General features: G+C 35.9%; 6 protein-coding genes and 5 non-coding genes across 11 annotated transcripts; 5 read left to right on the top strand and 6 right to left on the bottom strand.

Moving 5' to 3' along the window:
• Positions 1-1,028: 1,028 nt before the first annotated feature.
• Positions 1,029-4,083, bottom strand: LOC110806943 (RNA-binding (RRM/RBD/RNP motifs) family protein). The gene is made up of 5 exons (XM_088214332.1): positions 3,780-4,083; positions 3,506-3,652; positions 2,792-2,860; positions 2,523-2,704; positions 1,029-1,810 (listed from the first exon to the last, which is right to left on the bottom strand). The coding sequence occupies exons 1-5, from the start codon at positions 3,939-3,941 to the stop codon at positions 1,654-1,656; spliced, it is 717 nt and encodes a 238-aa protein (XP_088070458.1). The 5' UTR covers positions 3,942-4,083; the 3' UTR covers positions 1,029-1,653.
• Positions 4,084-4,190: 107 nt separating this feature from the next.
• On the top strand, positions 4,191-4,264 carry TRNAV-AAC (transfer RNA valine (anticodon AAC)). Its single transcript has one exon. It is a non-coding gene; the product is annotated as a tRNA-Val (tRNA).
• Positions 4,249-7,811, bottom strand: LOC110806946 (uncharacterized). The gene has a single exon (XM_088214333.1). The coding sequence runs from the start codon at positions 5,133-5,135 to the stop codon at positions 4,767-4,769; it is 369 nt and encodes a 122-aa protein (XP_088070459.1). The 5' UTR covers positions 5,136-7,811; the 3' UTR covers positions 4,249-4,766.
• On the bottom strand, positions 6,301-6,381 carry TRNAL-CAG (transfer RNA leucine (anticodon CAG)). Its single transcript has one exon. It is a non-coding gene; the product is annotated as a tRNA-Leu (tRNA).
• Positions 6,983-7,055, top strand: TRNAA-AGC (transfer RNA alanine (anticodon AGC)). Its single transcript has one exon. It is a non-coding gene; the product is annotated as a tRNA-Ala (tRNA).
• Positions 7,171-7,243, top strand: TRNAA-AGC (transfer RNA alanine (anticodon AGC)). Its single transcript has one exon. It is a non-coding gene; the product is annotated as a tRNA-Ala (tRNA).
• Positions 7,359-7,431, top strand: TRNAA-AGC (transfer RNA alanine (anticodon AGC)). The gene has a single exon. It is a non-coding gene; the product is annotated as a tRNA-Ala (tRNA).
• A 4,577-nt stretch (positions 7,812-12,388) lies between the features above and the next one.
• Positions 12,389-13,163, bottom strand: LOC110806963 (histone H2B). The gene has a single exon (XM_022031973.2). It carries the CDS (start codon positions 13,059-13,061, stop codon positions 12,606-12,608), a length of 456 nt encoding a protein of 151 aa, XP_021887665.1. The 5' UTR covers positions 13,062-13,163; the 3' UTR covers positions 12,389-12,605.
• Positions 13,164-16,618: 3,455 nt separating this feature from the next.
• On the bottom strand, positions 16,619-17,318 carry LOC110806935 (histone H2B-like). Its single transcript, XM_022031934.2, has one exon. It carries the CDS (start codon positions 17,213-17,215, stop codon positions 16,778-16,780), a length of 438 nt encoding a protein of 145 aa, XP_021887626.1. The 5' UTR covers positions 17,216-17,318; the 3' UTR covers positions 16,619-16,777.
• Positions 17,319-19,945: 2,627 nt separating this feature from the next.
• LOC110806947 (Pentatricopeptide repeat (PPR) superfamily protein) lies at positions 19,946-23,263 on the top strand. Its single transcript, XM_088214335.1, has 2 exons — positions 19,946-22,529; positions 22,692-23,263. The coding sequence occupies exons 1-2, from the start codon at positions 20,087-20,089 to the stop codon at positions 22,790-22,792; spliced, it is 2,544 nt and encodes an 847-aa protein (XP_088070461.1). The 5' UTR covers positions 19,946-20,086; the 3' UTR covers positions 22,793-23,263.
• Positions 23,264-23,760: 497 nt separating this feature from the next.
• On the bottom strand, positions 23,761-26,685 carry LOC110806936 (actin-depolymerizing factor 1). The gene is made up of 3 exons (XM_022031935.2): positions 26,532-26,685; positions 24,396-24,661; positions 23,761-24,300 (listed from the first exon to the last, which is right to left on the bottom strand). Exons 1-3 carry the CDS (start codon positions 26,532-26,534, stop codon positions 24,150-24,152), a joined length of 420 nt encoding a protein of 139 aa, XP_021887627.1. The 5' UTR covers positions 26,535-26,685; the 3' UTR covers positions 23,761-24,149.
• Between the last annotated feature and the right edge of the window lie 496 nt (positions 26,686-27,181).

Consider the following 27,181-nt stretch of genomic DNA (forward strand, 5'->3'; position numbering starts at 1 on the left):
TTCTTTTACCATCACTACTTCTGGAACCATCTACATTCCATGAAACGTCACTCAGACGAGTTTAACACAAAACCAATTGAGATCAGAAGACCAATCATTTAACAATTAGACTGTACAATAGCATGTTTTCGTTTCAAAGGTAAGAACTCTTATATTTGGATTCTTTTTCACAGGTTCTAAGGACCTTAAAAGCCAATGTAGATTAAATAGAGAATCTCGTAAATGCATGACAATACATGCTCCCAAAATGATTAACATCATCTCCTCCAGCGAGATGACAATAAGCTAGAACTGGCAACAGGAATCAACTTCAGATTTAGGAGGAGTCCTTGGTGGCAGCGTGCAGTCCTCAACAACTCAGATAAACCCCAAAACAATCGAACAATAAGTTTCAACATAAATTTCAACATAATATAGTTTCTTTAAAAACACTTAAACCTGCAAAAAGAATTCTAGAACTCCTTTGCTCAAAGATGACAGCTAACCAAAAAATACTTATAACAAAACTGACAAAAATCAACCCACTACGTCTCCCTAAAAGTCTTTACCTGTTAGTTTGTGATATCCACTGCACGATACCTCCCAGCGCCAGGAGTAAGAAAAATTGGAAGATGTTCTTCCATCATTTCTTTATATTTTGTAAAAAGAAATAAATAAAATATCCTTCTTTTCCTCTTTTTTCATCTTATGCTTCTTTAGATTATTATGCTGACAGAATCATCAACCTTGAGGCCGTCCTTGGTACACAGCTTAACAGCTAAAGCACATGCACATCACAAGCGCGTGCGTGCATCTCCCCAGCCAATGAAATCCAAAGAAGGTAGGCATACATGTTCAGATCATGTAACTTACTCAACCTGAAGACAGGTGCAAGCCTCCGAATACAATGTTGGTGATTAGCTACAAACCATTTCCAGTTGGGAAAACAATCAATAGTCCAAAGAAAATCAATCCCCTAGTTCAGGCTTGTGTCATCTCTGCCAGTGTTTTCCACAGACAAGTCAACAGGTTGAAATGATATAGAGAGATTCCTCAGTAACGGCAATAATCTAGTTATGATAATCAGATACATTAAGTTTTTCATGAAAAATTTCTGGGCGATAACACAAACCAGTAAAATAACCTGACCATCATCTATCATACAGAAGCCAAACTTCTAATGCAAGGCAACAGGTGGATTAAAGAAAAAATGAGAAGAGACCTACCTGAACTTCAGCCTCCTGGCTTCACAATGCAGAAGCAACCAAATACACTGAAGAAGCTGAGAGTGAGGCTCGTTCAGAAAGGTGAAACCTCCCACAACTTGTTGCCATATGTTCATTAGCTGGGGCAAAAATGAGGAACAGTTCCGCTCCTATCCTCCCCAGAAATGGAATGAGCCAGAAAGGATTGAAGGTAAGGAAAGCAAATGCTTACGAGCAGATTACACACTGATATCCTTCCACTAGCCCATATCTTTTATAGACCCAAGTCAAAGGAACAATCAAACAATAAAAGCCCAAATAGAAAAAGGAAGTCTAGCACTCCTCTCTATGAGTATTCCCCCCTTTTGCTAAAGAGGATAACTTTGATATTGTTACACAGAAGTTGGTGTCGTAGCATCATCATGCAAATAAAAGTCCCAGGAGAACCAACAAAATGGAGCAAACAGCTTCAATTTGTCTGCATAGCTTCTGAGTGATACTTCTCCAGATCAGCATCAAGGTCCTCAGCAGATATCTTCTCTCCACGACCCCTTCCTCGTCCACGGCCTCTTCCACTGCGACCCCCACCACGTTGCCGCCTGAATGCACCACCCCTACCTTGTGCACTGTATACACCACAAGAAGAATAGATTAACTGGAGACGTCATTCCAATCCAACCAGCATGCCAAAAGTAATTAGAATTTCAAGCATGAACGCAAGAGAGTATATAGGGTAATTTAAAGAAAGGTGCTGAAAAAGGCTTTGGGCTTATGAGCAACTTGAGCAGCTAGATGCTGATTATAGAAAATAAACAGTCATGTAAAAAATATGAAAATAAAATTTATTGTCACAAACTTATAAATACTACTTGTATTTTGAATTAAAAGTTAAATAGCCAACTAAACATGATAACCACAAATATCAGCATAAGGCAGTTCACAACTCCTCAAAGTAGAGGATCTATTATAATTCTGTTGTTCTGCTTAAAAAGGTGCTCAAAAATTTATACCGACCCAAACGCCTTACAAATCGCAAAGCAATGTTCAGAGGATCGACATTTAGTACAAACTGAAAGACAATAATGGCTATATTGAGTTTTAGTTTTTTTCCCAACAATTTTTCAAACATAACTTAGATATTGACATCCTGGGACATATGAAGATGAGATGAATCATTAGCAACATACCCAACCACCAACTCCAGTTGAAGGTATAATATTTATCTAGTGGCAGAAACGCTCTACCACCAGAATAAAGAAAAGACTTGGAACTTCGTCATTTCATTAGGTCAACTAATATCCAGATATTTTGAAAGAGAAAAAGATAAATGAAGCATACCCTCTGGCAATTCCATTTGAATTTCCAAAAGTGCCATTAGCAGCTGGAGGGGCAGCAGGGGTTGCGACATTTGTTCCCACAATCTCAATCTTCATTGGTTTCCCATCAAGCTGGACATTGTTGTATCGCTTGACAGCATTAACAGCATCTGTTCGCCGTGAGAAGACTACTTCGGCCGTTCCCTAAGAAAAAGAGTTGTTTTTCTAAACTACAGCAGGACACAAAGAATTCATCAGAAGGACCAGTTTATGCCAAACTCGATTAGATACCTTCGATCGCCCACTTCTATCGTAATGGACTGCATAACGCTTCAAGTCACCAACTTCAGAAAACAGTTCCTACACATAGATAACCCCATATGAGATGAAAAACAGCAGCATGCAAATTGGCATAAAAGCTTTCTTTCTGCAATCTGTGCTACAATAGTATTGAATCAAATGTAAACAATGCAAAAACCTGACAACTCTTTAGCATTCACAAAGATTTCTAACTCAAATGATTACATAGCAAAGTCACAAAATCTAATTAGTCCTCCTCTGCCCTTCCTCCCCGCGGTCTCCCTATTCCCTCTGACCCATTGAAGCAAACACAGACAGAACCAAGAAGAGGCAATACATTAAATGGTTGAATTTTGAGATTAACAATCCAACTAACGGTAGTCTAATGCTGCAACTTGAAATTTACTTTGCATCTCAAGAACCGAACTTCACAAATACACTTCTTTCAATAAATTTAACATATTTCCAAGTGATCCCAGACAACCAGATAAAAATAAATGCAATCATAAGAACACACGATAACTACAATGTCTCCACCAAGCTTCAAATACTCAATGATCAAAATCATCAGATAAAAATCTCAAAATATACTTTTCTCCAAAAAAAATCCCGAAACACACATCAATCACAAGTCAAGAACTGATTTAAGCACTTGAATCCTTACAAAAGGAAAACAATCATGCTAATTGAAATAGTAGCTCGGACCTTAATGTCCTCGTTTGACACTCCATATTCCAAATTAGATATGTAGAGCTTCGTTCCGGTTTCTATCGCGGACGCCCGACCCCCTTGTGCCGGGAACCCCATACCCTGATCCGTATACATATCGTGCTGCCAAGTCGTCTCTGGCGCCTGTAACCGCCGAAAAAAAGTAATTTTCTCAGCACGAGAAAGCTAGGTACAGTTGAAAAGGAAACAAAAAGAGCTAATACAACAATAGATCTTGAGAGAAATCGAAAAGAGGAAAAGAACGGTTTACCTTGGGAGCAGTATACGGCGTAGCCCGATTGGCGGCACGATTGGGGAAGCGTCGAGCGGGTCCCGGTCCGGATCCACGAATACGGCCCCTTGCGTTGCCGGATCCAGACTTTCTGTTTCTCTCTATCATATCATCAAGAGACATGTCTAAACCACTAGCCATTCTTCTACTTGTTTAAATGAAAACTCAACAAAAACAGAAGAAAAATTGAAACTTAAACAAAAAAGGAACTGATTGATCTGGAGAAGAGAAACCAAAAAGGACGGAGAGAGAGGAGGAGATAGGGTTTGGACGAGGAGGAGAAGAAGAGAGGGATTGACAGAGAGAGAGAAAAGAACTATTAAAGGCCGCCTTTGAAAAGGCGTGGTTGTATCCTGATATATAATAAATTGTAGAGGAAACTATAAACAAGGTGTCGTGGTGTAGTTGGTTATCACGTCAGTCTAACACACTGAAGGTCTCCGGTTCGAGTCCGGGCGACGCCATTTAGTTGTCTTTCCATTTTTCCTATTTTAGAAATTTTATGAATTCTGTTAATTTCCAGTGGATCATTAATTTCCAACAAATGAAAAACCGAAGGGCCCAACCGGGTTCGAACCGGTGACCTCTTGCCAAACTGAAAATACAATCTTTTAAATAGTGATAACTCGTTGCAGAGAAAACCCCGTATTTATATAATTTTTTAATTATTTTTGTTTTAAACAGACCAACTGCAGATTAATAACATTTGTAGCGAAAGAAATTAAGAATCTCACTGATGATTTTAACTTTCTCCATTGCTCAGTTATAAAGGATCACCCAATCCAAGAGAAACAGATCAACTAAAAATTTGCCACGAAATCAGAAAAAACCATCTTCTCTGAACATCAGAAAAAACCAAACCCCACACATATCCAAGTTTTAACTCAAAAAAGCATGTAAATATTTATTAGAAAAAAAAACATATAATAATCTAAAAAACAAAAACTTTAAATCGTTTTTCAACAACTAACTTCCTCCTACTCTCTCAGCCTCCATGGTGGGAGAACATGATCGAATAACGCAAGCAGAAGCAGCCACAAGGAGCGCTGCGAGTACAGTAGGCACAAAGAAATCGAAGCCAGACCTCCTCACCATGTGAGCAGGCAGGCAGAGTGTCTCCCCAGGAAATTCCAAAGGGATCCTAGCAAAATCATCAGCACAAGACAATGATCCCGGAGGAGATATCGACGATATGAAGGCAATCTCGGGAGCAAAAGATGCCACCGCAACTGTTAACATTAACAAAGTGGTCCACAGTGCAACATGGAGTGGTAGAGCATGGCAATGGACCATGACTTGGCCGAGAGTTGAATGAAGAAAAGAAGGAATAGACATGGTGATTGGTGTTAAGGGTGTGTAAGGTTCTGTGAGAGAAAGAAAGGTAGAGATACGTGATCTGAAACTGATAATTTAAATGGTGGGTTTTATCCCTCCAAATGCTCTTCTGAAAGGAAATAGAGGGGCAGGGAGGAGAGCAAACACATGCCTAATAAACAAACATCTGCTCATGAGAATATTGCAATGACTAAATTACCCTTCCCCGAGTTGTCATACGACACAAACTTATTTACATGACATCATGTGAACCCGCTTGATATAATAATAACACAACCCATTATTATCAGAAGTATTTAAAACACAACGAAAATTAATCTGCTTAAAAAAGACAAACATTTACAAACCCATTTCCCACCTCTAAATCATACCAAGCATATGGAAACAAGGAAATTCCATTAATAACCAAACAGGAACGTATACATACGTACATACATAATGTTAAATGGGAGTGCTGCAAACTAGTCAGCTCCCTAATGATGATGAAAGCGCCATGTATCTTAAAAGTGGTTTCACCAAATTGGTAATTGTGGCTTCAAAGCAAATGCTAGTCGATAAACAACCCCATTCATCAGTTTTATGGTTGTTTCTAAAATTCATTTATTCTTAGTGGAGTAGTTAAGTCTCCACATGTTCGAGTAGTGGATAAACACTTAAATAGTTAGGCTCCAAAAGCAAAGCAAAATACATTCGAAGTCGAGTCTTCATACCTTGAGAGAGGTGAGAGTGAATCCTTTCATGTCTAATGAGTTTCCAACACCCTGCCCTCGTGCCAAAAGTCGGAAGAGCAACAAACACAACAATTTCGATGAGGTAGTTAAGAGAAATTAACATCACTGTTAAATTCCAAAAGAACTAAAACCACAAAGAACGTTAGAGGCAAATCTGCATAATGCATAATTTCGACATAATAGTAAGAAAGTCAATACTAAAATCAATGTCACAAAACGTTTTGGATTATGGAGGGGCAATATAGAGCACTGAGCTTGGCTTCTGGAAAAAAAGAAAACATGGGAGAGAACCAGAAAAGGGGAAATCAAAAAGAGGTTGGTGGTAAGAAATACCTTATTGCTTAGTCCACTAACCCCCTGGCTTAATTATGGACATCTCATACTTCGACTGAACGAACGATTCCAACCAACACTTGAAAAGTAGGCAACAAAATTGTCAAGAATGGGATTCGAACCCATGCCCTTTCGGACCAGTACCTGAAACTGGCGCCTTAGACCAACTCGGCCATCTTGACTTTCAGTTCTGAATTCGTTACTGAAATGTTGTAGACGATGAAAACCTCCCAACTCTGCTTTTAATTTTCAGGACACGAATTCAAACCTCCACCTTGATAATTAGGATTTGAAATCCCATCATCAAAGGATTCAAAATCACAACAACCTATGATTTGTTATTCATATTATAACTAAAATGATAATTAGATGAAGACTAACCGAAAACATCTTTACACGCATTTTCAATTTCTTTTTATCGAAAATAAAGATAAGGAGTTCACCATTGAGGCCATTCACAAGGAGTACAAAGTGCATAATGTATTTGTGCATAACCTGGAAAGGGTCCTACAATAACTCAAACTCTTACTGCATATATCATAATATTTATATCAAGACCCTCACAAATGATATTATATATAGGCAGTAGAAGTAAATACACATAAGAAATTTCATAGTAAAAAACAGACAATTCTAAAATGACATACCTTCTTTAGCTTTTGCTTTATTTGCTCATAAAGATAATACAACTTTCTTTATATTTACCCAGTGTTTTGGGTGCTTCTGATTTTTTATATTTACACAATGAAGTTTATTCTAGAGTGAGTTTAAGACACATGGGATGGGGATGTAGCTCAGATGGTAGAGCGCTCGCTTAGCATGCGAGAGGCACGGGGATCGATACCCCGCATCTCCAATTAAACATGTTTTTGAAGATATTTTTATGTCAAATCACAAAGAGCAGATCATGGGGTATTGAAATGTCACTGAAAATGCAAGAATTTTAAGTTGTAATAAAGCCAACATGCAATGGGGATGTAGCTCAGATGGTAGAGCGCTCGCTTAGCATGCGAGAGGTACGGGGATCGATACCCCGCATCTCCAATCATACATGTTTTTGAAGATATTTTTATGTCAAATCACAAAGAGCAGATCATGGGGTATTGAAATGTCACTGAAAATGCAAGAATTTTGAGTTGTAATAAAGCCAACATGCAATGGGGATGTAGCTCAGATGGTAGAGCGCTCGCTTAGCATGCGAGAGGCACGGGGATCGATACCCCGCATCTCCAATCATACATGTTTTTGAAGATCTTCTCAAACGAAAAAAAAAAAAAAACATCTAAAAACTTGAATTTTTATGTAAAATCACAAAAAACAGACCATGATATTATTTATCATTTTCTTGCATTTTCTGTGAGATTTGTAAACCCATTTCAACAAGGGAATAAAATGGTAACAAATTGGAGATACTTGGCATTGATAGATAAGCAAACAAGATAAAAGTAAATGTCAGGAATCATATGAGGTAAAAAAAAAAAGTAAAAAAGAATAACCAGACCAGCATATGATGGCCAAAATGCTCCATTGCAGAGTCCGAAATGTTGATTTGATCCCATTCTTGCGCCTTCAAATTCATGATTGTAAAATCAGTTCAGAAAAAATTAACATTTTACTACCAGTAATACATGCAAGTAGTTAAATGAAATCTTTTTTAAAAATTAAATAAAAACGAAGTCAATAGTCATTAACGAGGGAAATACTTGCTTCCAAGAGAACAATACTTTCAGTGTGCAAAACAGAGCATTCCTCAATGCTACGTTGCAAAAACAAATACTATAACTCCTTATGGTCAGACAATTGAATGGCCTAATAAGTCAGCTTATGCCTAAGTCACATATACAAACAGTCCATATTTGGCCAAGCTTCCTAAAGATTACAAGTGACCATATCTATTGACACAAATGTCCACCAAGACTATGATTCAATCTAGCTATAATTCAATCTGAACCCTTTTAACCAAACAAAAGCACTAAAACATGGGCCAGACAAGGATAGAAAAGCATACCATGTGCAGAACAAAAGAAGGACAGAAAAGAAATATCAAGAATTGAGATATATCAAACTGAGAATATTTCCAACATAAAAAATTCCAACTGCAGTCCAAATCATAAATCTCCTAGAGAGACTAATTAAACATGACATGCTACAGAATGGAAAAAAAAAAAGACAAGGTGAAGTACTCGCATTGTAGCTGTATAGTTCACCTGCTACTAATTAGCATTGCTCAAAAACGACCAGATGGCCTGCCCCTAAATCTCAATCTTTGCTAATCCTCATAATTGCTGTTTTGAGCAAAAGGCTTACTCTCCAGAAACATGCAAATGACCTGTCATAAGTCATGATAGAATAGTGTGAGTTTATCTTGCCAACACAATTTGGCTCAAGTAGGAAATAGACTGTTGCAAAGAAAACTATTTTTTGCTAGTCTGCAATTTCCAGAACCACAAATTAAGATACAACCATCATCAAAGATGTCATGATATACTTTTGTTAATTAAATACAATAGCAGGTAGCATAATAATTATCAAGAAATTGCCATTAAGGCTTTCCATAAGGAGTGTGGTTTTCCTTTTCTTTAGTAAGAATATAAGAAGAGTATAAAGTATGCCTTTTCACAAATTATCCAAAAGTACCTAAAAAGGCTGCAAATATCTAGATTTATATCAACAACCTCAAGGATGCCATCAGAGCAACTCAATTCATTAGGTGATAAAATTATTCACATAAATATTTGACCAAACTGAAAAATCAAAGTTGTGTTTAGTTCCATTCATATAGAAGTCCTAGGTCTAATGCCTTATAGTTTTCTTACCAACAACTTGTTCCTCTTTAATTACCCGCTACCTTCATTTTGAATTTTTTAACAGTAGAATTCACTTCCTACCTTTCAAGGTGGGAGTTGAATTCCTACCATCTACAAATCTAAACTGGAGGGAGAGTGATGAAAACTAAAAAAAAACAAATTTTATTCCAATTATACATATTAAACTAACATGAAAAAACTGACAATTGAACCTAAGAATTGATAAGGAACTAAATGAGAATTGGACCAAATACAGCTCGACAGTTAAGGTGAAAAATGATGTACGAACAACTGCATCTTCCAGACATCCTATTCTTATGTGAATTGAACACCAGTAGACCACACATCTTCATAATTCATCTGTCCATAGTCTAGGTGCACAACCAGCAGAACTAATTAGATGAGTCCAATGTCTCCCTATTTTGAAATATCTGAACCCTTGGGTAAAGTTCACATGGGAACTGTATAGTTCACATGCCATAAACGATGACAATTTTCCAAAACAAAAAAATGAATCGGATAGACTGCTACTCATTCTCATTAATGCAGTTTTGAGCAAAGGGCTTACTCTCCAGCAGTATGCACTAACCTGCAACGATTGGCTGAAGTAAAGAACATCCACTATCATGACAAAGCTCTACTAATGCAGAACGGATTAGCTCTAAATTGCCTAAATAAATTAAGAACTATAATTTTAATAAATATTTTTATTAGATAAGTAATTTTACTAAATATAAAACTGGTATACAATTTAGAAGTCTATCATTACAGGTTTAGTAACTTTAGGATTTTACTACTATTCGTATTTAGTTCATATTTATATTAGCAATATTATTTCCTACTTCTATTAATATTACTATTTCTTAGTTTCATCATGTTCAGTAAAACTTAGGAAGTACTATAAATGTCTTTGTAATTTTCATTTCTGAGACACACTTACAGTTAGTTAATAAAATATGAAATTTATTAATTTTCTGGTTGTGTGATGCATTCAAATCTTTAAGTACAATCTCTTAAGAAATCTTAGGTATAATATTTAAATTTTTACCCTTAAATCCCCGAGTAGGTAAATTAACCTTAATTTGTCATACATCATCTGTTGTTCACTAGACCACCATTTGCAGATCACATCTTAAAAGAAATGAAAGATATATTTCATTAATTAAATAATGATATAACATACAAAAGTAATGATCAAAACTTGCCATTGAGGTCACTCATAAGGATTGCAGTTTTCTTTAATATGCAAGAATACAAAAAGTGCATAAAATAGCAATGAACCTAAAGTACTTCGAAGGCTTGAACTCTTCATTTCTATCAAGAACCTGACAGATTATATTGCAGAGTCAATATGTGAAAGTATAACCATAAAAATTTTCATCAACCATTGTATGCCGGTGCTCAAGTGAAAACAGACAATACAAATATATGATGTCGCCCACATTAGAATCTCTTCTCTAGCTTTTGCTTCATAAACTCACACATGTTGAAAATAAATAATATAACACAAATCATGATAAAGAAATACAAACTAACAAAAAATTCAGTGCCAATCCCTCACCATTGAGAAGGAAATGTGCATGTTCCACGAGTTTCCAGGAAAACCAACTTTAACAAGGAAAGAAAAGCATAACAAATTTGTTGTGCTTGAAGCACCTTCACTCATTCAATTATTTAACAGCTGGAGTTCAAAACCAACTTTCAAATTAGGAGTTGAATTTCCACTATTGAGGAAAAAATTCAAGACGTTGGTGTTGATAAATTAAATGCAATAAATTATTTTTTGATTGTGTATTAGAACTAATATGAGGATTAGAACTAGATATTAACTAAGAATTGAATTAAACACAGCATATAAGTATATGATATTTATATGAGGTAAAAAGTAAAAGATTAACCAAACCTGTGCATGATGGACTAAATGCTCACTTGCAGAGCTGTAAACATGTGGTTTTGAACCTACTTTAGCACTGTCAATACATGATTGCAAAATTAGTATTAAAATTTAACATTTACAAATACTAGTACATGTAAATAGAAATAAACTATATCAATAGTCAATAACCAGGATATGCTTACCTAGAAGAGAATACCTTCTGTCTGCAAAACAGCGCACTCTTCTAAGCCGCTTTCCGTAAGCCAAGTACTATAACAGCTTTTTCAGACAAATAAAAGACCTTAAAGGAAATCAGCTTATGCCTAAGTCACAGTAGAAACAGTTCGCACTTAGCAAACCTGTGCGCCATTGCTTATACTTTTTATACTAGAATTTCACACGTTCCATCTAGAGAGGCTTTTCAAATCCACTTCTAATGGCACTAACCAGTACATATACTTTAACACATAGATGTCCAAGTATTGCATATACAATTTTCAAACACGTGACTCATCGTCATTCAAACATCCAACTGAAAATCACTTTCTGATACTTGTCAGTTTTGTTCACTTATTGAAAAACTATTATAAAACATATGATTCAATTAAGCTAGAACATTACCCTGAACCCATTTAACCAAACAAGAGCACTTGCATACGTGCTAGAAATATGGTTATTTAGCCATTTAGCCAAACAAGGAATGAAATACACCCCACAAGGAAAAAGGAAGACTAAAAAGAACTATCAGGAATTCACAAAGTTGGAACATTTCAAATACACAAAATTCCCAAAGAAATTCAAGTCCAGAGTCTATCTAAAAATTACTGATTAACCATGACATGCTACAGAAAGAAGGAAAAACATAAGGTAAATAACTTATATGGGAGCCATATAGTTCACCTACTACCAGCATTGTTAACGAAAAAGAATCAAGTGAACTGCTTCAAATACTCCTAAGTCATAGCTGCAGCCCTGAGCAAAATTGCCGACTATGTCATGATGCAGTTAGTGCGACTTCACCTTCCCAATTAAATTAGCTAACATAAAAAATACACAACTGTAAACCCTATTCATTGCTAGACCACCATTTCCAGAGTATAATCTAATTCAACTCCATCAATCTGAACCAATGTGACCACACGCAAGACGGAAAGGAAGTGCAAGAAAAATAAAAGGTTTATAAGACACATCAAGAAACCAAAATAATACAAAAAGAAATTAAACCAGTATTCATTTTGAACTAAAATCCATCAAAAAATACCATTAAACATGGATTGGGAGTTTAGCAGCTGATATCAAGATTTCATAAATACCATTGTCGAATAAATACAGTAGAGGAGATTACACACGCTACCAAATAATTAGAAGCAAAACAAACTATTGAACAGAATTTACAAAACATTACATAAATAAGATTATCATACTGCAGAAGAAGTGATAAACTGATTATCTAACGCGATGAAAACAAAGATATTAACGACTATGGAGGCTATAAGAGAGGAAACGGAGAAACAAAAATACCAAATTTCATTTCAGCCATGAACAAAAAGTAAAAATACCTGGTACTTACAACCGGATATCTAACTACATCACGTACCAAAGGAAATTAGAGAGTCTAACTATAAAATCATACACCAACATAAAACCCCAGCATTTATCAACCGGCAATTCTTCACAAAATCACAAGTACAAGTTCCCAACCACAAAAGGCATAACCCTATATTCAAGAGCTAGTAAACTTAGTCACAGCCTTAGTTCCCTCGGAGACGGCGTGCTTAGCTAACTCTCCGGGAAGTACAAGTCTTACAGCGGTCTGAATTTCCCTAGATGTGATAGTCGGCTTCTTGTTGTACCTCGCGAGTCTTGAGGCTTCCTGAGCAAGCTTCTCGAATATATCGTTGATGAAACTGTTCATGATTCCCATAGCCTTGCTCGAGATTCCGATGTCAGGGTGCACCTGCTTGAGGACCTTAAAGATGTAGATCTTGTAGGTCTCAGTGCTCTTCTTGGTCCTCTTCTTCTTCTTATCACCGCTGGCGCCGGCTTCTTTTGGAAGCTTCTTGCCGGCCTTTGGCTTCTTCTCCGCCGGAGCTTTCTCAGCCACCGCCTTCTTCTCCTCTGTTGGCTTCTCGGAAGCAGGCTTCTTTTCCGCGGGCTTCTTTTCTGCCTTGGGAGCCATTGAAGCTTCACCGACTTTCTTGAAATAAGATTTAGCTTGGAAGGCGAATCAAGAGAAGCAAGCGATAGATTATTGTTCGCTCGATATGATGAAACGTTCTGTGTTGGTTTGGTATTTATATACCCTGGCGATTGAGTTTTGATTGGACGATATGAAGAGACGCGGATTGATCACGTGTCAGTATTGTAATCGTTGGATTGTCTTACATATCGACGGCTTAATAGAATGCGTGATACTTCACTTAATGCCACGTGGTTTTCTATTATTGGTTAAACGTTTAGATTTGGATTGATGACCTGGCGTAAGCGCGGGCTCTCGCGTTTAGACGATTTTTGGAACTACGGAAATGCCCGGTAAGTGAAATTCCTTCCCTCCAAATTCTCAATTTTCTTTTTTATTATTTTGTTTACATTAATTTATTAAAAATATTATTTTTATTGAATCTTAAACAAAAAAAAAGCTTATTTATGATTAAAAAAAAACATATCCATCAATAACTTATTTATTAAAAATATTCATAAGAAACAAATAATTCAATTAAAAAATCACGGCGGTAAAAAGTAAAAAAGTAAAAAACGTCATATTTACTATAATTGAATTAAGGTTTTATTTTTACGATTGAAATTAGTGGAAAAAATAAAATTATAACTCATAGTTGATGCCATCAATTTTTGTTACTGTTTTACTTATAACCGCTAGTTTTATTTATGATTTTATAATTATAATTTAAAATTTTAAAAATCAAATAATATGGATTTAATTTTAAAATATGATACATAGTTCTATTGATTAAACCAAATTTATCGTGTAATATTATATGTACTTTTTAAAGAAAATCAATAAAAATGTAATACCCAAAATTAAATTTGTAATATTCAAATTTATGTATAAAATTTAATTTTTAATTTTATAAATTATTATTTAATATAAAATTAGGAAGAAAATATTTGGATGATGAAATTGAAAATAATTTTATAAAAAATGAGTAAAAATTTAAGTTTTATGGTATTTTTGAAATAAAAATCGAAAATTGAGAATAAAAACGCAATTTAAAAAAAATGTGTCACGTAGGACGCTCAGTCAGTAGCCTCGACAAACCATAACACAGCCTGTGGTAAGCACGCTGACGAGTGCTATGCAGGAGGTTACACTGGCGATCTGTGTGCCTGCGATCGCACGGTCCAAATTCATTCCTGCACGCGTTGGCAGTTTGGATCTGTCATCATCCAGATGCGATTGGACGATTCAGATCAAACCACGATGATTGTAATCACCGTTCGTTTTTCTACATGTTGACCGAAACAAAACACCAAATTGTAAATGTGAGCCGGTGAAGCTGTCGTACCGGAAAACTCTGCCACCGATAATTTTTAATTTTTCGAAATTTTTCGGCCAACCGATACTCTTTAACGTGTTTTCTCGTAGGGGATGGTATAAAATCAGTCAAAAATTGACCGAAACTGGCCAAAAACGGCCAACTCGAGGCAAATCGCCGCCGCGGGTGGCGGTGCTATCGTCGGAGCACAGCGGAGCCGTTGTGCCGAAATTCTAGAACTGGCTAAAAAGGGTTTCTAACACTGATTTTTTATTTTTTTTAGGTATTTTTAGCTACTTGAAGTGCGTTTTAATCCCCGAATAAAAATTTATGAAACTTGAGAACCGCCAATAGACGTGACTGAAAGTTTAGCATATCATATATCAATTTGCATAAAAATTTCTCATCTTATTCCCGATTATTGAATTAAAGTTTAATTATGAATAATATAATATTTTGCGTAATTTAAAAATATTGATAATTAAATATTACTAATAGAGGCGGAACCGGCTATTTATTACTGTTTATCATGTTTCACTAATTGATTGATTTTAAGGTTTCAAATACATGATAATACACTGTATTTAGTATGATAATTTGATTGTGTTTTTTTGATGTATGTATTACTTGCTTTACGTGATTTATTATTAATTTATTAAACGGAAAATTATTTAATTAAGTGAGTGGATAAATGACAGTCTTACTGGATATACTGATAGATGGTGGATAGACGAGATACATAAGGAATCATACCGTGAATATTGTCTCATACCGGACGGGGTATCGAGAATTAGTAATTTAGTGCTGATACCAGACGGAGTATGGGGACGATCCATTAGTTGAAAATGTTGAAAAATAGTTTACGCGTAGTAGAGATATCCTCATAAACCTCTATGGATACTAGTAGTCTGATAAATGATAAATTTATTATTCAAATTGATTGAATATGAAAATATGATATTTTTTATGTTATTGACTTTATAAATCTATTTTGAAAATTTTGTTACGGTAAGTATACATAAATGATTTTACTAATGATAAATGAATTTTATTAAATTAAGAGCTCAATTTGTTGTTTTTATGATTTATACCAACGTTCGTTTTTATGTCGGTGAGTAACGTGATATTTTTATTAAACTAGTGTAGTTCATTATTTCATTAATCATTTCAGATAAAGAGAACCAAATTTTAAAACTCGATCCACAAAAGAGTTGCGAGTAAGATGTTCAATATGTTTACTTTTCATTTATTTATTTAATTATTAGTTGTTATTTTATAATAATAATTCTTGTAACCCTATTGGGTATCATGAATTATTATCTAATGAATGTAAACCCTAATTTATTGTTTCACTTCAGCATTCAATTCATAATTTATTTTCTTTTAAGTTCACGAACCGTTACAAAAAATTTATAGTTTTACAATTTATTAGACTATTTTTTCCATTTTCATTGACTTGGGAATAAAAAAAAAATAAATTGAATTTTTAATCCGTTATAACTATCAGACTAAAAAAATTAATCGTGATCAAACACGATAATTCTTTTGCTAAAAAATTATTAAAATTTTTTTTATCGTGAGACTAAGAAATATTTTTAGTTTGCAATGAATTATTATTGATTACTAGCTAAATAAGGCAATGCATTAATAATTTTATTATATTTTTAAATACAATGTAATATATATTTATTATTGTGTTAAAAAATAGTAGAACTTTAAAACTTAAATTTTTGTAAATATAAAAATATATCAAATGACTCAAAAGTCAAGTATATATATTATTATTATCTTCAGTTTAAATTTATTATATTATATATGTATTCAATATATTAAAAAAATATATCATCAACACAAATTTATATTAAGAATAATTATTTTCATAGTAATACCAAGTTAGTCTCTTTAAAAAACAAACTAAAATGATATATTTTATAAATACAACACATAAAAGAATAATACCTTTTTTTTTTTTAAGAAACTCAATAAATATGGGATTATAATTTTACAATTTATTATTTTTTCTATTGATATTTAATTTTATGGCAGTAAGAAATGTATTTAGGAACCAAACATCGTAATATATTTATAGTTTGATTTTATTTTTTAGTCCAACATAATATATTTTTATTTTTCACTATATAAAAATCAAACTTATATTAAATTTGTATGTTAAATAGATGTGGTATTGTGATGCAGAGGGCATGGTGTAACGACGATTGCTATTAATTCATAAAAAAAAAAGTCGAGTGAAACGACATCGTTTGATATCCAGAAAAAATGACAAGTTTCGAGCTTCCAAAAATTACAGCCTTCCAGCCAAAATCATAGGGGCTTGCATGGCATTAGCTCATTTACTTCTTGCAGATTAAGCCGATTTACATAACAAACCCTAACCCTAATATCAAGAGCTCGTGAACTTAGTCACAGCCTTGGTACCCTCAGAGACCGCGTGCTTAGCTAACTCGCCGGGCAGCACAAGCTTAACAGCAGTCTGGATTTCTCGAGAAGTGACGGTCGGCTTCTTATTGTACCTCGCGAGCCTGGAGGATTCCTGAGCAAGCTTCTCAAATATGTCGTTGATGAAGCTGTTCATGATTCCCATAGCCTTGCTAGAGATCCCGATGTCTGGATGCACCTGCTTGAGGACCTTGAAGATGTAAATCTTGTACGTCTCACTGCTCTTCTTCATTCTCTTCTTCTTCTTATCGCCACCAGCACCGGCTTCCTTAGGAAGCTTCTTGCCGGCTTTTGGCATCTTCTCCGAAGGAGCTTTCTCGGCGACGGACTTCTTCTCCTCCGCTGGCTTCTTCTCGGCGGGCTTCTTTTCTGCTTTTGCCATTGAAACTGAGCTGCTAACTTTTGGTAAGCTAGGGTTTCGCTTGGAAAGGTAGTCGAGGGAGGAGGGAGACGACTGACAAGGTTATGGTCAAGACGGGCACAACCTTGGCGGATTTCTAATTTATAAACTCGCGTAAGCGGGTTTGATTGGAAGATACAGAGAGACGCGGATCAATGGCGTGTCGAAATAACAACCGTTGGATTATGTTGTCAGATCGAGCGCTTGAAAATGCGTGAAGTCTGAATGGAATGCTACGTGGCGAACTATCATTTGCTGTTTCTAACTCTTTGGATCCATGACCTGGCGTTAAGCGCGGGCAAATAAGGTTAGGATAATTGAAATTATGAAAATGCGGGGCAAGTGTAATTCCTTCCCTCCAAAATCCAAATTCTTTTCTACCGAAGCAAATTTCACTTTTAACTGCATGGTTAAAATTTAAAAATATTCTATACGACCAATTTTATTATCCATGTAAAAGGTGATTGAATAATCAAATTATCTTGAGCAAGTTTATATGTTAGAGAAATATGAACAACGGATAATGCTGAAAAAAAGAATCCAAAATAAAAAATTTACGAACCTTTTTCGTGAGAGATAAAAATTGATATAACATTATTTATATAAACTAATATATTTTAAATTATATTTATTTATTTTAAAAAATAAAAAGTATTATGTGTTAATAATTAATTATGTATAAATCATATAGATATACGAGAGGGAGGAAGAGGTACATGATATTTTAAATCATATATATTATTTAATTATATAAAATTATTATTATACTAATTATGATGCAAGTGTATATGATATTCAAAAGAGTGATTGAAAATCTCTAAAACTATTACATGTTAAAACTAGGTGGATAAATGGCAAGAGAAAGAATGTCCAAGTTGCCATGAAGATAGATATAAGTAGAACTTACGATTAGAATTCGTTGGGAATATTTGGAAGATATATTGCTCAAGTTTCTGCTTTGATCAGAGGTGGGTAAACATTTTGATGACCTGTGTTTCCTCGGTTTCTTACCGGATCCGGGTGAATGAGAGTGACATGGTCCGATCAATCCGCATAGGGGTCTGCGGCAAGGGGACCCTTTATCACCATACTTGTTCATACTGTGTGCTGAAGGTCTCTCGGCACTGTTTTAGCAAGCGGAGGCGAGGGGTTTAATTAATGGAACTAAGGTCTGCGTACGGAGTCCGAGTATTTCTCACCTACTCTTTGTAGATGATTCATTCTTTTTCTTCCGTGCAAGTATGGAGGAAATTGTGCAGGTTAAAGCTATTACAATGCAGTATGAAGAAGCTTGGGGGCAGTCCATCAACTTCCAGAAGTCGAGTATCTTCTACAGTGCAAACACGCCTGCGAATCTCTGTTCACACCTGCATGGACTCCCGTGGGGTACATAATTCTCTAAACCATGGCAGTTACTTGGGTCTACCATCGTTGGTGGGTAGAAGTAAGAAATGGACCTTTGCTTTTCTTAAAGACATGCTTCGTAAAAGACTGTTGGGATTGGCACATAAATTTCTATGCAAACCGAGGAAGGAGATTATGTTGAAGGCGGTTGCACAAACATTGCCAACTTTCTGCATGGGGTTTTTAAATTACCGGTAGGGTTGTGTGATGATCTCTGGAAAATGATGAACATTTTCTGGTGGGGCATGAAGTCGGATGGTACGAGGAAGCTGAGTTGGGAAAATATGTGAACAAGAAAGATGGCATTTTTGTCAGTGTTCTCCGGATGGATGACTGGGTGCAAGTCCTGTGAAGAACACTGCTCTGTCCGATGATATCAATCAACACCAAGACAAAGCAGCCAAGCGTGCAAACTTGTCCACATTAGCAAGATCATCCTAATCAGCCTTCCAACTCAGCACCAACCTTCAGGACAAACAACGCATGGCCGACAACTGTTAAAGAAAGGACCGTGATCGTCCCTTCCTGCATTTTCTGCTAATGTCCTTTGATTTGCTGGGTTTTCTGTTATGATTTTCTGTAGGAATGTTTGGTTTGTTTTGTTTTCTTCTCGAGCCAATCGGCTCTCCATCTGGAGCAGTTCATTGCTCTATAAATCTGTAAGCTTTCTCATTTGCAATATATGAAAACACAAAACCATTTTGATAAGCTTTTTTTGTTTTAACTAGTCCCCGTTCCAAGCAGAATTACAAGGATGCAGATAGGCGCTGAACTACATCGTGGAGAACGTCCGAGGTCGGGGAATTGTGGAGACAGATTCCCCTGTTGGTACAGATAACATTAACTGCGGCGGAAGAAGATGCTTCGGAGTTTGGATTTATCATTGCAGACTGCAGAGAATTGCTTAAGTAGAGACCAGATATTAAGATCACATAGACTGACAGAACTGCAATGGAGCGGTGTACGAACTAGCCAAGCTTGTTAAACCAGAAGTTCTATTAGTTAAGCTTTCATTTATGGGATGTATTACCTGCTCATATTGCTGAATTATTTTAATGATTAAATGTTATTTGATTTCCTTTAAAAAATATATATTTTTACTCAAAATATATATATAAAAAAAAGATTTTTATCAGAATCTTATAAAAATATAGTAGCGTATCATGATTACCCATTTTAAAAAAATAATTTATTCACAGATTAAAAAATGGGTAAAAGATAATGGAAAAAAATGATAACTTTAATCATTTATTAAAATTATACTTAAAAAGCCCATAAAAAACTTTTACATCTGGACTTAAGACATCGGAGACCCGACCCGCCCAACATGCATTTCGAGTCGGGTTAGCCACAGTACCCTCCCAGTTTCAGAGGGAGGGCACCGTCTGTGACTCTGCTACCCCTGCGATGCCTCCCCATTGAACGAAGAGAAGCTCTTTACACAACGAAATGAAGCTCTCTCGCTCTTACCGGCATTTCTCAAACCCTAATTTCTTCTCAAAGCACAGAAACTTCTGTGCCTCCAACAACCTCACCTCCCAAGATAACGATGACAAAGAAAATTCCCTTTTCATCTCTAACCTTGAACGCATCATACGGGGAAGACGGAGCTGGAAGATGGCCTTAAACGACCCTTTCATTTGGAGCAATTTGAAGCCTCACCACGTTGAACAGCTCTTGATCCGAACCATTGATGACTCACGATTAGCTTTGAGGTTCTTCAATTTCCTTGGATTGCACAAGAATTTCCACCATTCAACGACGTCGTTTTGTATATTGATTCATGCACTGGTCCAGGCTAACCACATCTGGCCTGCCTTTTCCCTCCTGCAAACTCTCCTCCTTCGGGAGCCAAAGTCAAACGATGTTTTTTCTGCCTTTTTGAGGTGTTATAAGAAATACGAGTTCTGTTCTAGCGTAGCTTTTGATTTGTTGATTCAAAATTACGTGCAAAATAAGAGAGTTTTTGACGGCGTTACAGTGTTTAAGCTCATGAGGAAGTGTTCTTTGTTGCCTGAAGTGAGGACTTTGAGTTTACTTTTGAATGGACTGGTGAAAATTAGACAATTTGGTGTAGCTTTAGAATTCTTTAATGAGATTGTCGATGTAGGTATTCGTCCTGATGGATATATATACACAGGGGTGATCCGGAGTTTGTGTGAATTGAAGGATTTTGTTAGAGCAAATGAAATTATTCGGTTAATGGAGTCAGATGGTTGTGATTTGAATGTTGTGGCTTATAATGTGTTGATTCATGGACTCTGCAAGAACCAGAGAGTTTCGGAGGCTGTTGAGGTAAAGAATAGCCTGGTTTCGAAAGGACTGAGAGCTGACACAGTGACTTACTGCACTTTGGTGCTTGGTTTATGTAAAGTGCTAGAGCTTGAGGTGGGCCTGGAGCTGATGAATGAAATGTTGGAGTTTGGTTTTGTCCCAAGTAACTCTGCAGTATCAGGACTTGTCGAAGGATTGAGGAAGAAGGGGAAGATAGAAGAGGCTCTCAAATTGGTGAATAGAGTTCGGTTAGTTGGCGCATCCCCTAATTTGTTTGCATATAATGCGTTGTTGGATTCATTGTGCAAAGATGGGAAATTTGATGAAGCAGAGTTGCTTTTTAATGAAATGGGAGAAAGATGTTTGTGCCCAAATCATGTAACTTACTCAATTTTGATTGATTCTTTTTGTAGAAGGGGGAAAATGGATACGGCAGTTTGTTTTCTTGGTAAAATGAGTAATCCAGGGATACAGTTGACTGTCTATCCCTACAATTCTCTGATAACTGGGTACTGCAAGTTGGGAAACCTGAATGCAGCAGAGTGTTTCTTTGCTGAGATGATTGATAAAGGATTGGCCCCAACTGTGGTGACTTATACATCATTGATCAGTGGGTGTTGCAGTGAAGGAAAATTCCACAAGGCATTTAGGCTTTATCATGAGATGACAGGGAAGGGCATTTCTCCAAATGTATACACCTTCACTACATTGATTTCTGGTTGTTGCCGGGCAAATATGATGGCAGAGGCTATTAGGTTGTTTGATGAAATGGTGGAACGAGAAATTAAGCCCACTGAAGTAACTTATAATGTAATAATTGAAGGATATTGTAAGGAAGGCAACATAACAAAGGCATTTGAGTTTCTTCATGAAATGATAGAAAAAGGACTTGAACCTGATTCATATACTTACAGGCCTTTAATAAGTGGTCTTTGTTCAACTGGTAGAGTGCCTGAAGCCAAAAAGATCATGGACGAACTCCACAAAGAGCATCAGAAGTTGAATGAACTGTGTTACAGTGCGCTCCTGCATGGTTATTGCAAAGAAGGAAGATTGAAGGATGCAATGAGTGCATGTCATGAGATGATAGAAAGAGGTGTAGACATGGATCTTGTGTGTTATGCTGTGCTAATAGATGGAACTCTAAGACAACATGACAAAAAATTATTCTCTGTCCTTTTGAAGGAGATGCATGATCAAGGATTGAGGCCTGATAATGTAATGTTTACGAGCATGATTGATGCAAAGAGTAAAGCGGGGAACCTTAAGGACGCATTTGGTCTATGGGATGTCATGGTTGGTGAAGGATGCATCCCAAATGTGGTAACATATACAGCCTTAATAAATGGTTTATGTAAAGCAGGATTCACGGATCAAGCGGAGCTTCTTTGCAAGGAAATGCTGGTTAGTAATTCACCTCCTAATCAGGTAACTTACGGTTGCTTTATTGACCATCTTACTCGGGAAGGAAACATGGAGAAAGCTGTACAGCTTCATAATGCCATGCTTGATGGATTTTTAGCAAACACCGTTACATATAATATGCTTATCCGGGGGTTTTGCAAACTGGGTAAGCTTCAGGAGGCTGCTGATCTCTTAGCTGGAATGACTGAAAATGGTATATTTCCAGATTGTATTACTTATTCTACAATAATCTTTGAATATTGTAGAAGAAGGGATTTAGAAAAAGCGGTTGAATTATGGGACTCTATGCTAGATAAAGGTCTAAGACCTGATAGATTAGCATATACGTTTTTGATATATGGTTGCTGTGTTACAGGAGAACTCGCTAAGGCTTTTGAATTACGGGATGACATGATAAGAAGGTTTGAGAAGTCAAATGTGATTAGAGATGATGCTCTTACTCATGGTCTTCATTGAAAAGACCTCGTCATTTTTAGGGATGCTAGATAATTGTCCTCGAGAATGTTACTCATTGGCCCAAACCGAACCGAAATTGTTGGTCATTTGGAGGCCAGACAACTTTCATTCATTAAGTTTATATTTTTTGGAGAGGTTTTGGTGACAAGTTCCCATGGAACTCTCATTGAACTTCAACTATTCAATGCTACCTTGGGCGAAAGATAAATCTTAGCTCACCATTTCCTTTTTTTTTTCGTGTAGATGAGTCTACCTTGTAAATTTAGCAGATTTCAGTGAGTTGTATCATATGATTAGGACGACTGACCCTAGAGAAACCCTTACCAACTACCTTGTTCTTTTAGATCATTGTAATTAGCCATCAAGATCTAGAGCTACTCTTTACCCCATTCAAGGATATTAAGCTGTAGATTTGTTGTAACAAAACTGATAATTTATAATATCTTTTTTTGACTGGTGACCTTGTTTATATATTGATGGTGTTGATGATGAGTACCTGATTGACTGGTTTATATAAACCCCCATCGTAATCTTGAAGCACAGAAAGTCGAAAACCTTGCAGTTAGATACACGGTGTACGGCAAATCAAGAAGTTGAGATGGTAACTATAGATGCAAATTACAAGTTACTGGCCTATAAGCAACAGTATTCCGCGGTCTAGAGGAAAGAACACAAAAGGCTTGTTGTAGTTAAATCAAAGGTAAAATTTGTTGGAAATGGAACAAATTGCAAGACAATCTTTGATTTTGTAACATAATTACAACTAAATTTTCTATTGTTTAAGAAATAATCATCTTTATCTGCACTAAAAAATATTTGTCAGTTTCAGTGCAACTTCTTAATAGACATTAAATTATGTATAAATACGTCAAGTGTCAATTTATATACCTCTAAACTACTTAAATAAAAAAATGAACTAAAAGCATATATTGAGTAGAAGTTAAAGAACTAAAAGAATGCTATTTAAATTTATAGAACACTAATGTTATTTCTTTTAAGAAAAAGAATACAATAAAGCATCAAGTACATGTAATAGGCTAAAGGCAGTTTATCTTCTCATGCAATGCTTAATATTATCAAGCATTATTCTCTTGAGTAGGTAAACCCTCCCTTAATGCGCATATAACTTATAAAAGAGACATCCAGTTCATCACTTCCACACATAACCAAGGACTAGGTCATAAGTCAAAACCAACCGAATCTGTTCTAGATGAAAACAGGTAGAGAACTTGAACAACAAAACCAATGACATAAATCCAGTCAGGCTCATATAGCCACCACAAACTATTGACCTTTCACTCCTCATACAAGCATAAGCATAAGGAAAGCCTCCATGCAGAGGCTAGGAGACTTGTATTTAACTGGCACGGCTTCTGATAACATCTAGACCCATCTCGGTTGGATCAGTGGCCTGCAGCTCTACTTGAATACCATCTAATTCCCTCTTGAACCTGTCCTTGGAGCTTGCGTAGATCATCTTGCTTCTGACCCTTGATGAATCAGGAGACCTTCACAAACAGGAAATGAACAGTGAAACCACTAACCGGTTGGGTCATAGAAGTGAATAAACAATTAACTAATAGCAGTTAGTATATGAGATTACCATGCAATGAAGATGATCCTGCTTTTTTGGCAATTCTCTTCGGTCACAAAGTCAAAGTCATAAACAGCATAGCGGCACTCATCAGCAGGAAGACTTGCAGCGAAGTCATCATAGCTTTGAGTTGGTTCCCCAACTTTTTCCACAACAACCTGCTTTTGCTTCTCCTCGATCTTGAATACTATGAAGCGATAGGTTCTTTTTGCCTTCAACTCTAAAAACCTTAGTTTGCAATCATCATGTACAGCCATTCCAGATGCCGCGTTAGCCTGCAAAGAAGATTAATAACTTGACATATGGTATTGAAATATGATTAAATTAATCAAAATCCAAGCAGCAAGGGCAAACTATATACCATCATCCCAAAAATTTCAACAAGACTACAACAGTACGTTACATGGATCAGCCAATCGGGCACATACATTGCAACAATTTAAGTTAAACCATTTGCGAAACCAAAATATTATGTTTTGTTCATTTCTTATTCAATTCACAGGTCTACTCATATTAGTCTCAAAATACTTAGGACATATAATATTGTTGAAATTCGCCCCCCATCTTAAAAGCTAGAAATCAGATTCTCTCCATCAAGAAATTCAAGATAGGGTTGGTGGTAACTCCCTATGCATAATAAAACTAAGGCTATATTTGGAAAATATATCAATTTTTTGTAGAATTTATTAGTAAATCCACACTTATTTTAATTGATAGAACTTGAAACATCTTCTTCTAATTTCATATGAAATTCTAAATAATTTTTCTTTGTCATACTAGTAGAATTCATTTCCTCCTAGTTGATGTAAGTTCAGAGTTGTAAATGAATTCCACAAGATTTCAGAATTTTTTCAAACACAACCTAATATGAGAATTAAAACTAGAAATTGAACAGGAAATGACACAAGCATAGACTACGTGTGCATTTGTGAGCACAAGAGAGAGAGAAAGAGAGAGAGAGAGAGAGATCTGCCTAGATGCATAACCACACTGAACTGGGTCGTTCATTTGATAAAACACGCTATCCTAGTCAATTTGCCAATAAAACTGTAATTCTCGCAATAAAACATGTTAGAAAACAAACACAGAGATTGCTATGATTCATATTCTGCCATTGACATCAGCAAGCCCCCAAAAAATTAACTATACCATTCTGCTTACATATCAAAGGACAATGCTATGTCATCATAATATTAGCACATAATCTTTTATCTGCCATAATTTATCCAATAAGTTCTTTTACTCCATAATGATCAAAAAACAACTCTCAGATAACTTCAAACAACCATTTCTCTCAGGTTATAACAATCAATCAACCAATAATGTCATTTGGCTTCATAATGATCAAATAGAAACAAACAATCAGACAACTCTCATGTAATTTCACACACCAATTTCTCTCAGGTTTTAGCAATGAGCCAACCGATCAAGAAAATTATCGTTCACCATGGATTTCACTTCTCTCATAGTTTTCCCAAAGAAGTTCCAGACGGTGGGAATCATTCGCTAAATTCACCCAATTAAGCCATCCGTCGTAAGAAAAGGCCAAATGCTACATTACAAGCTAATAACTTTACCACCAAGACTTCCACGTAATCAAAACACCCAAGCTATGCATCTTAGAAGAACAAAAACCTTTCCGCAACTAAACGCAATCATCAGAAATGTCAAACTAAACAAATATCGATCTAAATATAAGAGCGATCAAACACATTCAACCCCTGATTTGACAAAAATATTTGCTGAAACAACCATGCATGTCAAGGCGAACTTCCTAAGTCGGAACTTCAGCAAGTAAACAGCGTAACTTCAGTTCTGGTTTTTCAACGAGCAACTAAACGCCACCCTCCATCATCCAAGAAAAAAAATATAACATTAACTGAAAATCGGTCAAAGAAAATTCAAATAATTCTTTATCCTCATATTTCCTCCTTTTTCTTTTCTCTTTCAATTTCACGCCATGAAGAGTTTCGTGTTCTTCTGGATCCTAAAAACTTTAATACTCAAAGATCTACACTAAATTAAACGCTAATTCAGATCTATACAAACTCGACGATCGGATGATTTGTATATCTATACTGTACGCTAATATCAGATTCAAATCCATACTGAAAAATATTAGTCTTAAAAATAAGATGAACTCACCATTGTCGAACAGAACTAGACAAACAGAAGAACAAAGAGAAAATATCTATAGACGAGAGAGAAATAGAACTGTTGACAGAGACTTCGATGAGAAAAACCTCCTCCCTCCCTCTCTTTTCCTTTGCTTTAAAGTGAAAATTCAGACGTCGGCGTTTGGTGGCTCCACTCTCGGCTCCTCAGATATGATGGCAGTCATACGTGCCAATGGAGAGAAAGTTCGGTCCAGCCAATCAAAGAATGACGCGTGGTAGAAACACGAAATGTCTGTTCTACCCCCGGAGATGTTGCTTTCTCTATCGGCTTCGACTTCCGATTGGGTGAGAGCACGCAAGACGAAATTAACGACCGCATGAGATTTGAGCCATGAATCTGAACCGTCGGATCAGGTGACTGTTGACTAGATTGCGGGAGGCAAGTTCGGTGATGGGCGCTTGAGCTGCTATTTAATTGCTCTGTGGGACCCAGTAAATCAGATACATTAGGTCCAGAAGGAGCTTTTACATTTATTGATAATTATTACCCAATTAATCTGGGGTTAATCCGAAAAAATAATTATTCCCCAAAAGAAAAATAAATTCTAGTTATTTATTGATAATGGGTTTAATAAAGTTTCATTGTGTATTTACTGATTTTTACGCATTCCCACAAAA

The sequence above is a fragment of the Carica papaya genome, chromosome 2 (genome assembly GCF_054855325.1).
Source record: "Carica papaya isolate Zhongbai chromosome 2, ASM5485532v1, whole genome shotgun sequence".
NCBI classification, from domain to species: Eukaryota; Viridiplantae; Streptophyta; class Magnoliopsida; order Brassicales; family Caricaceae; genus Carica; species Carica papaya.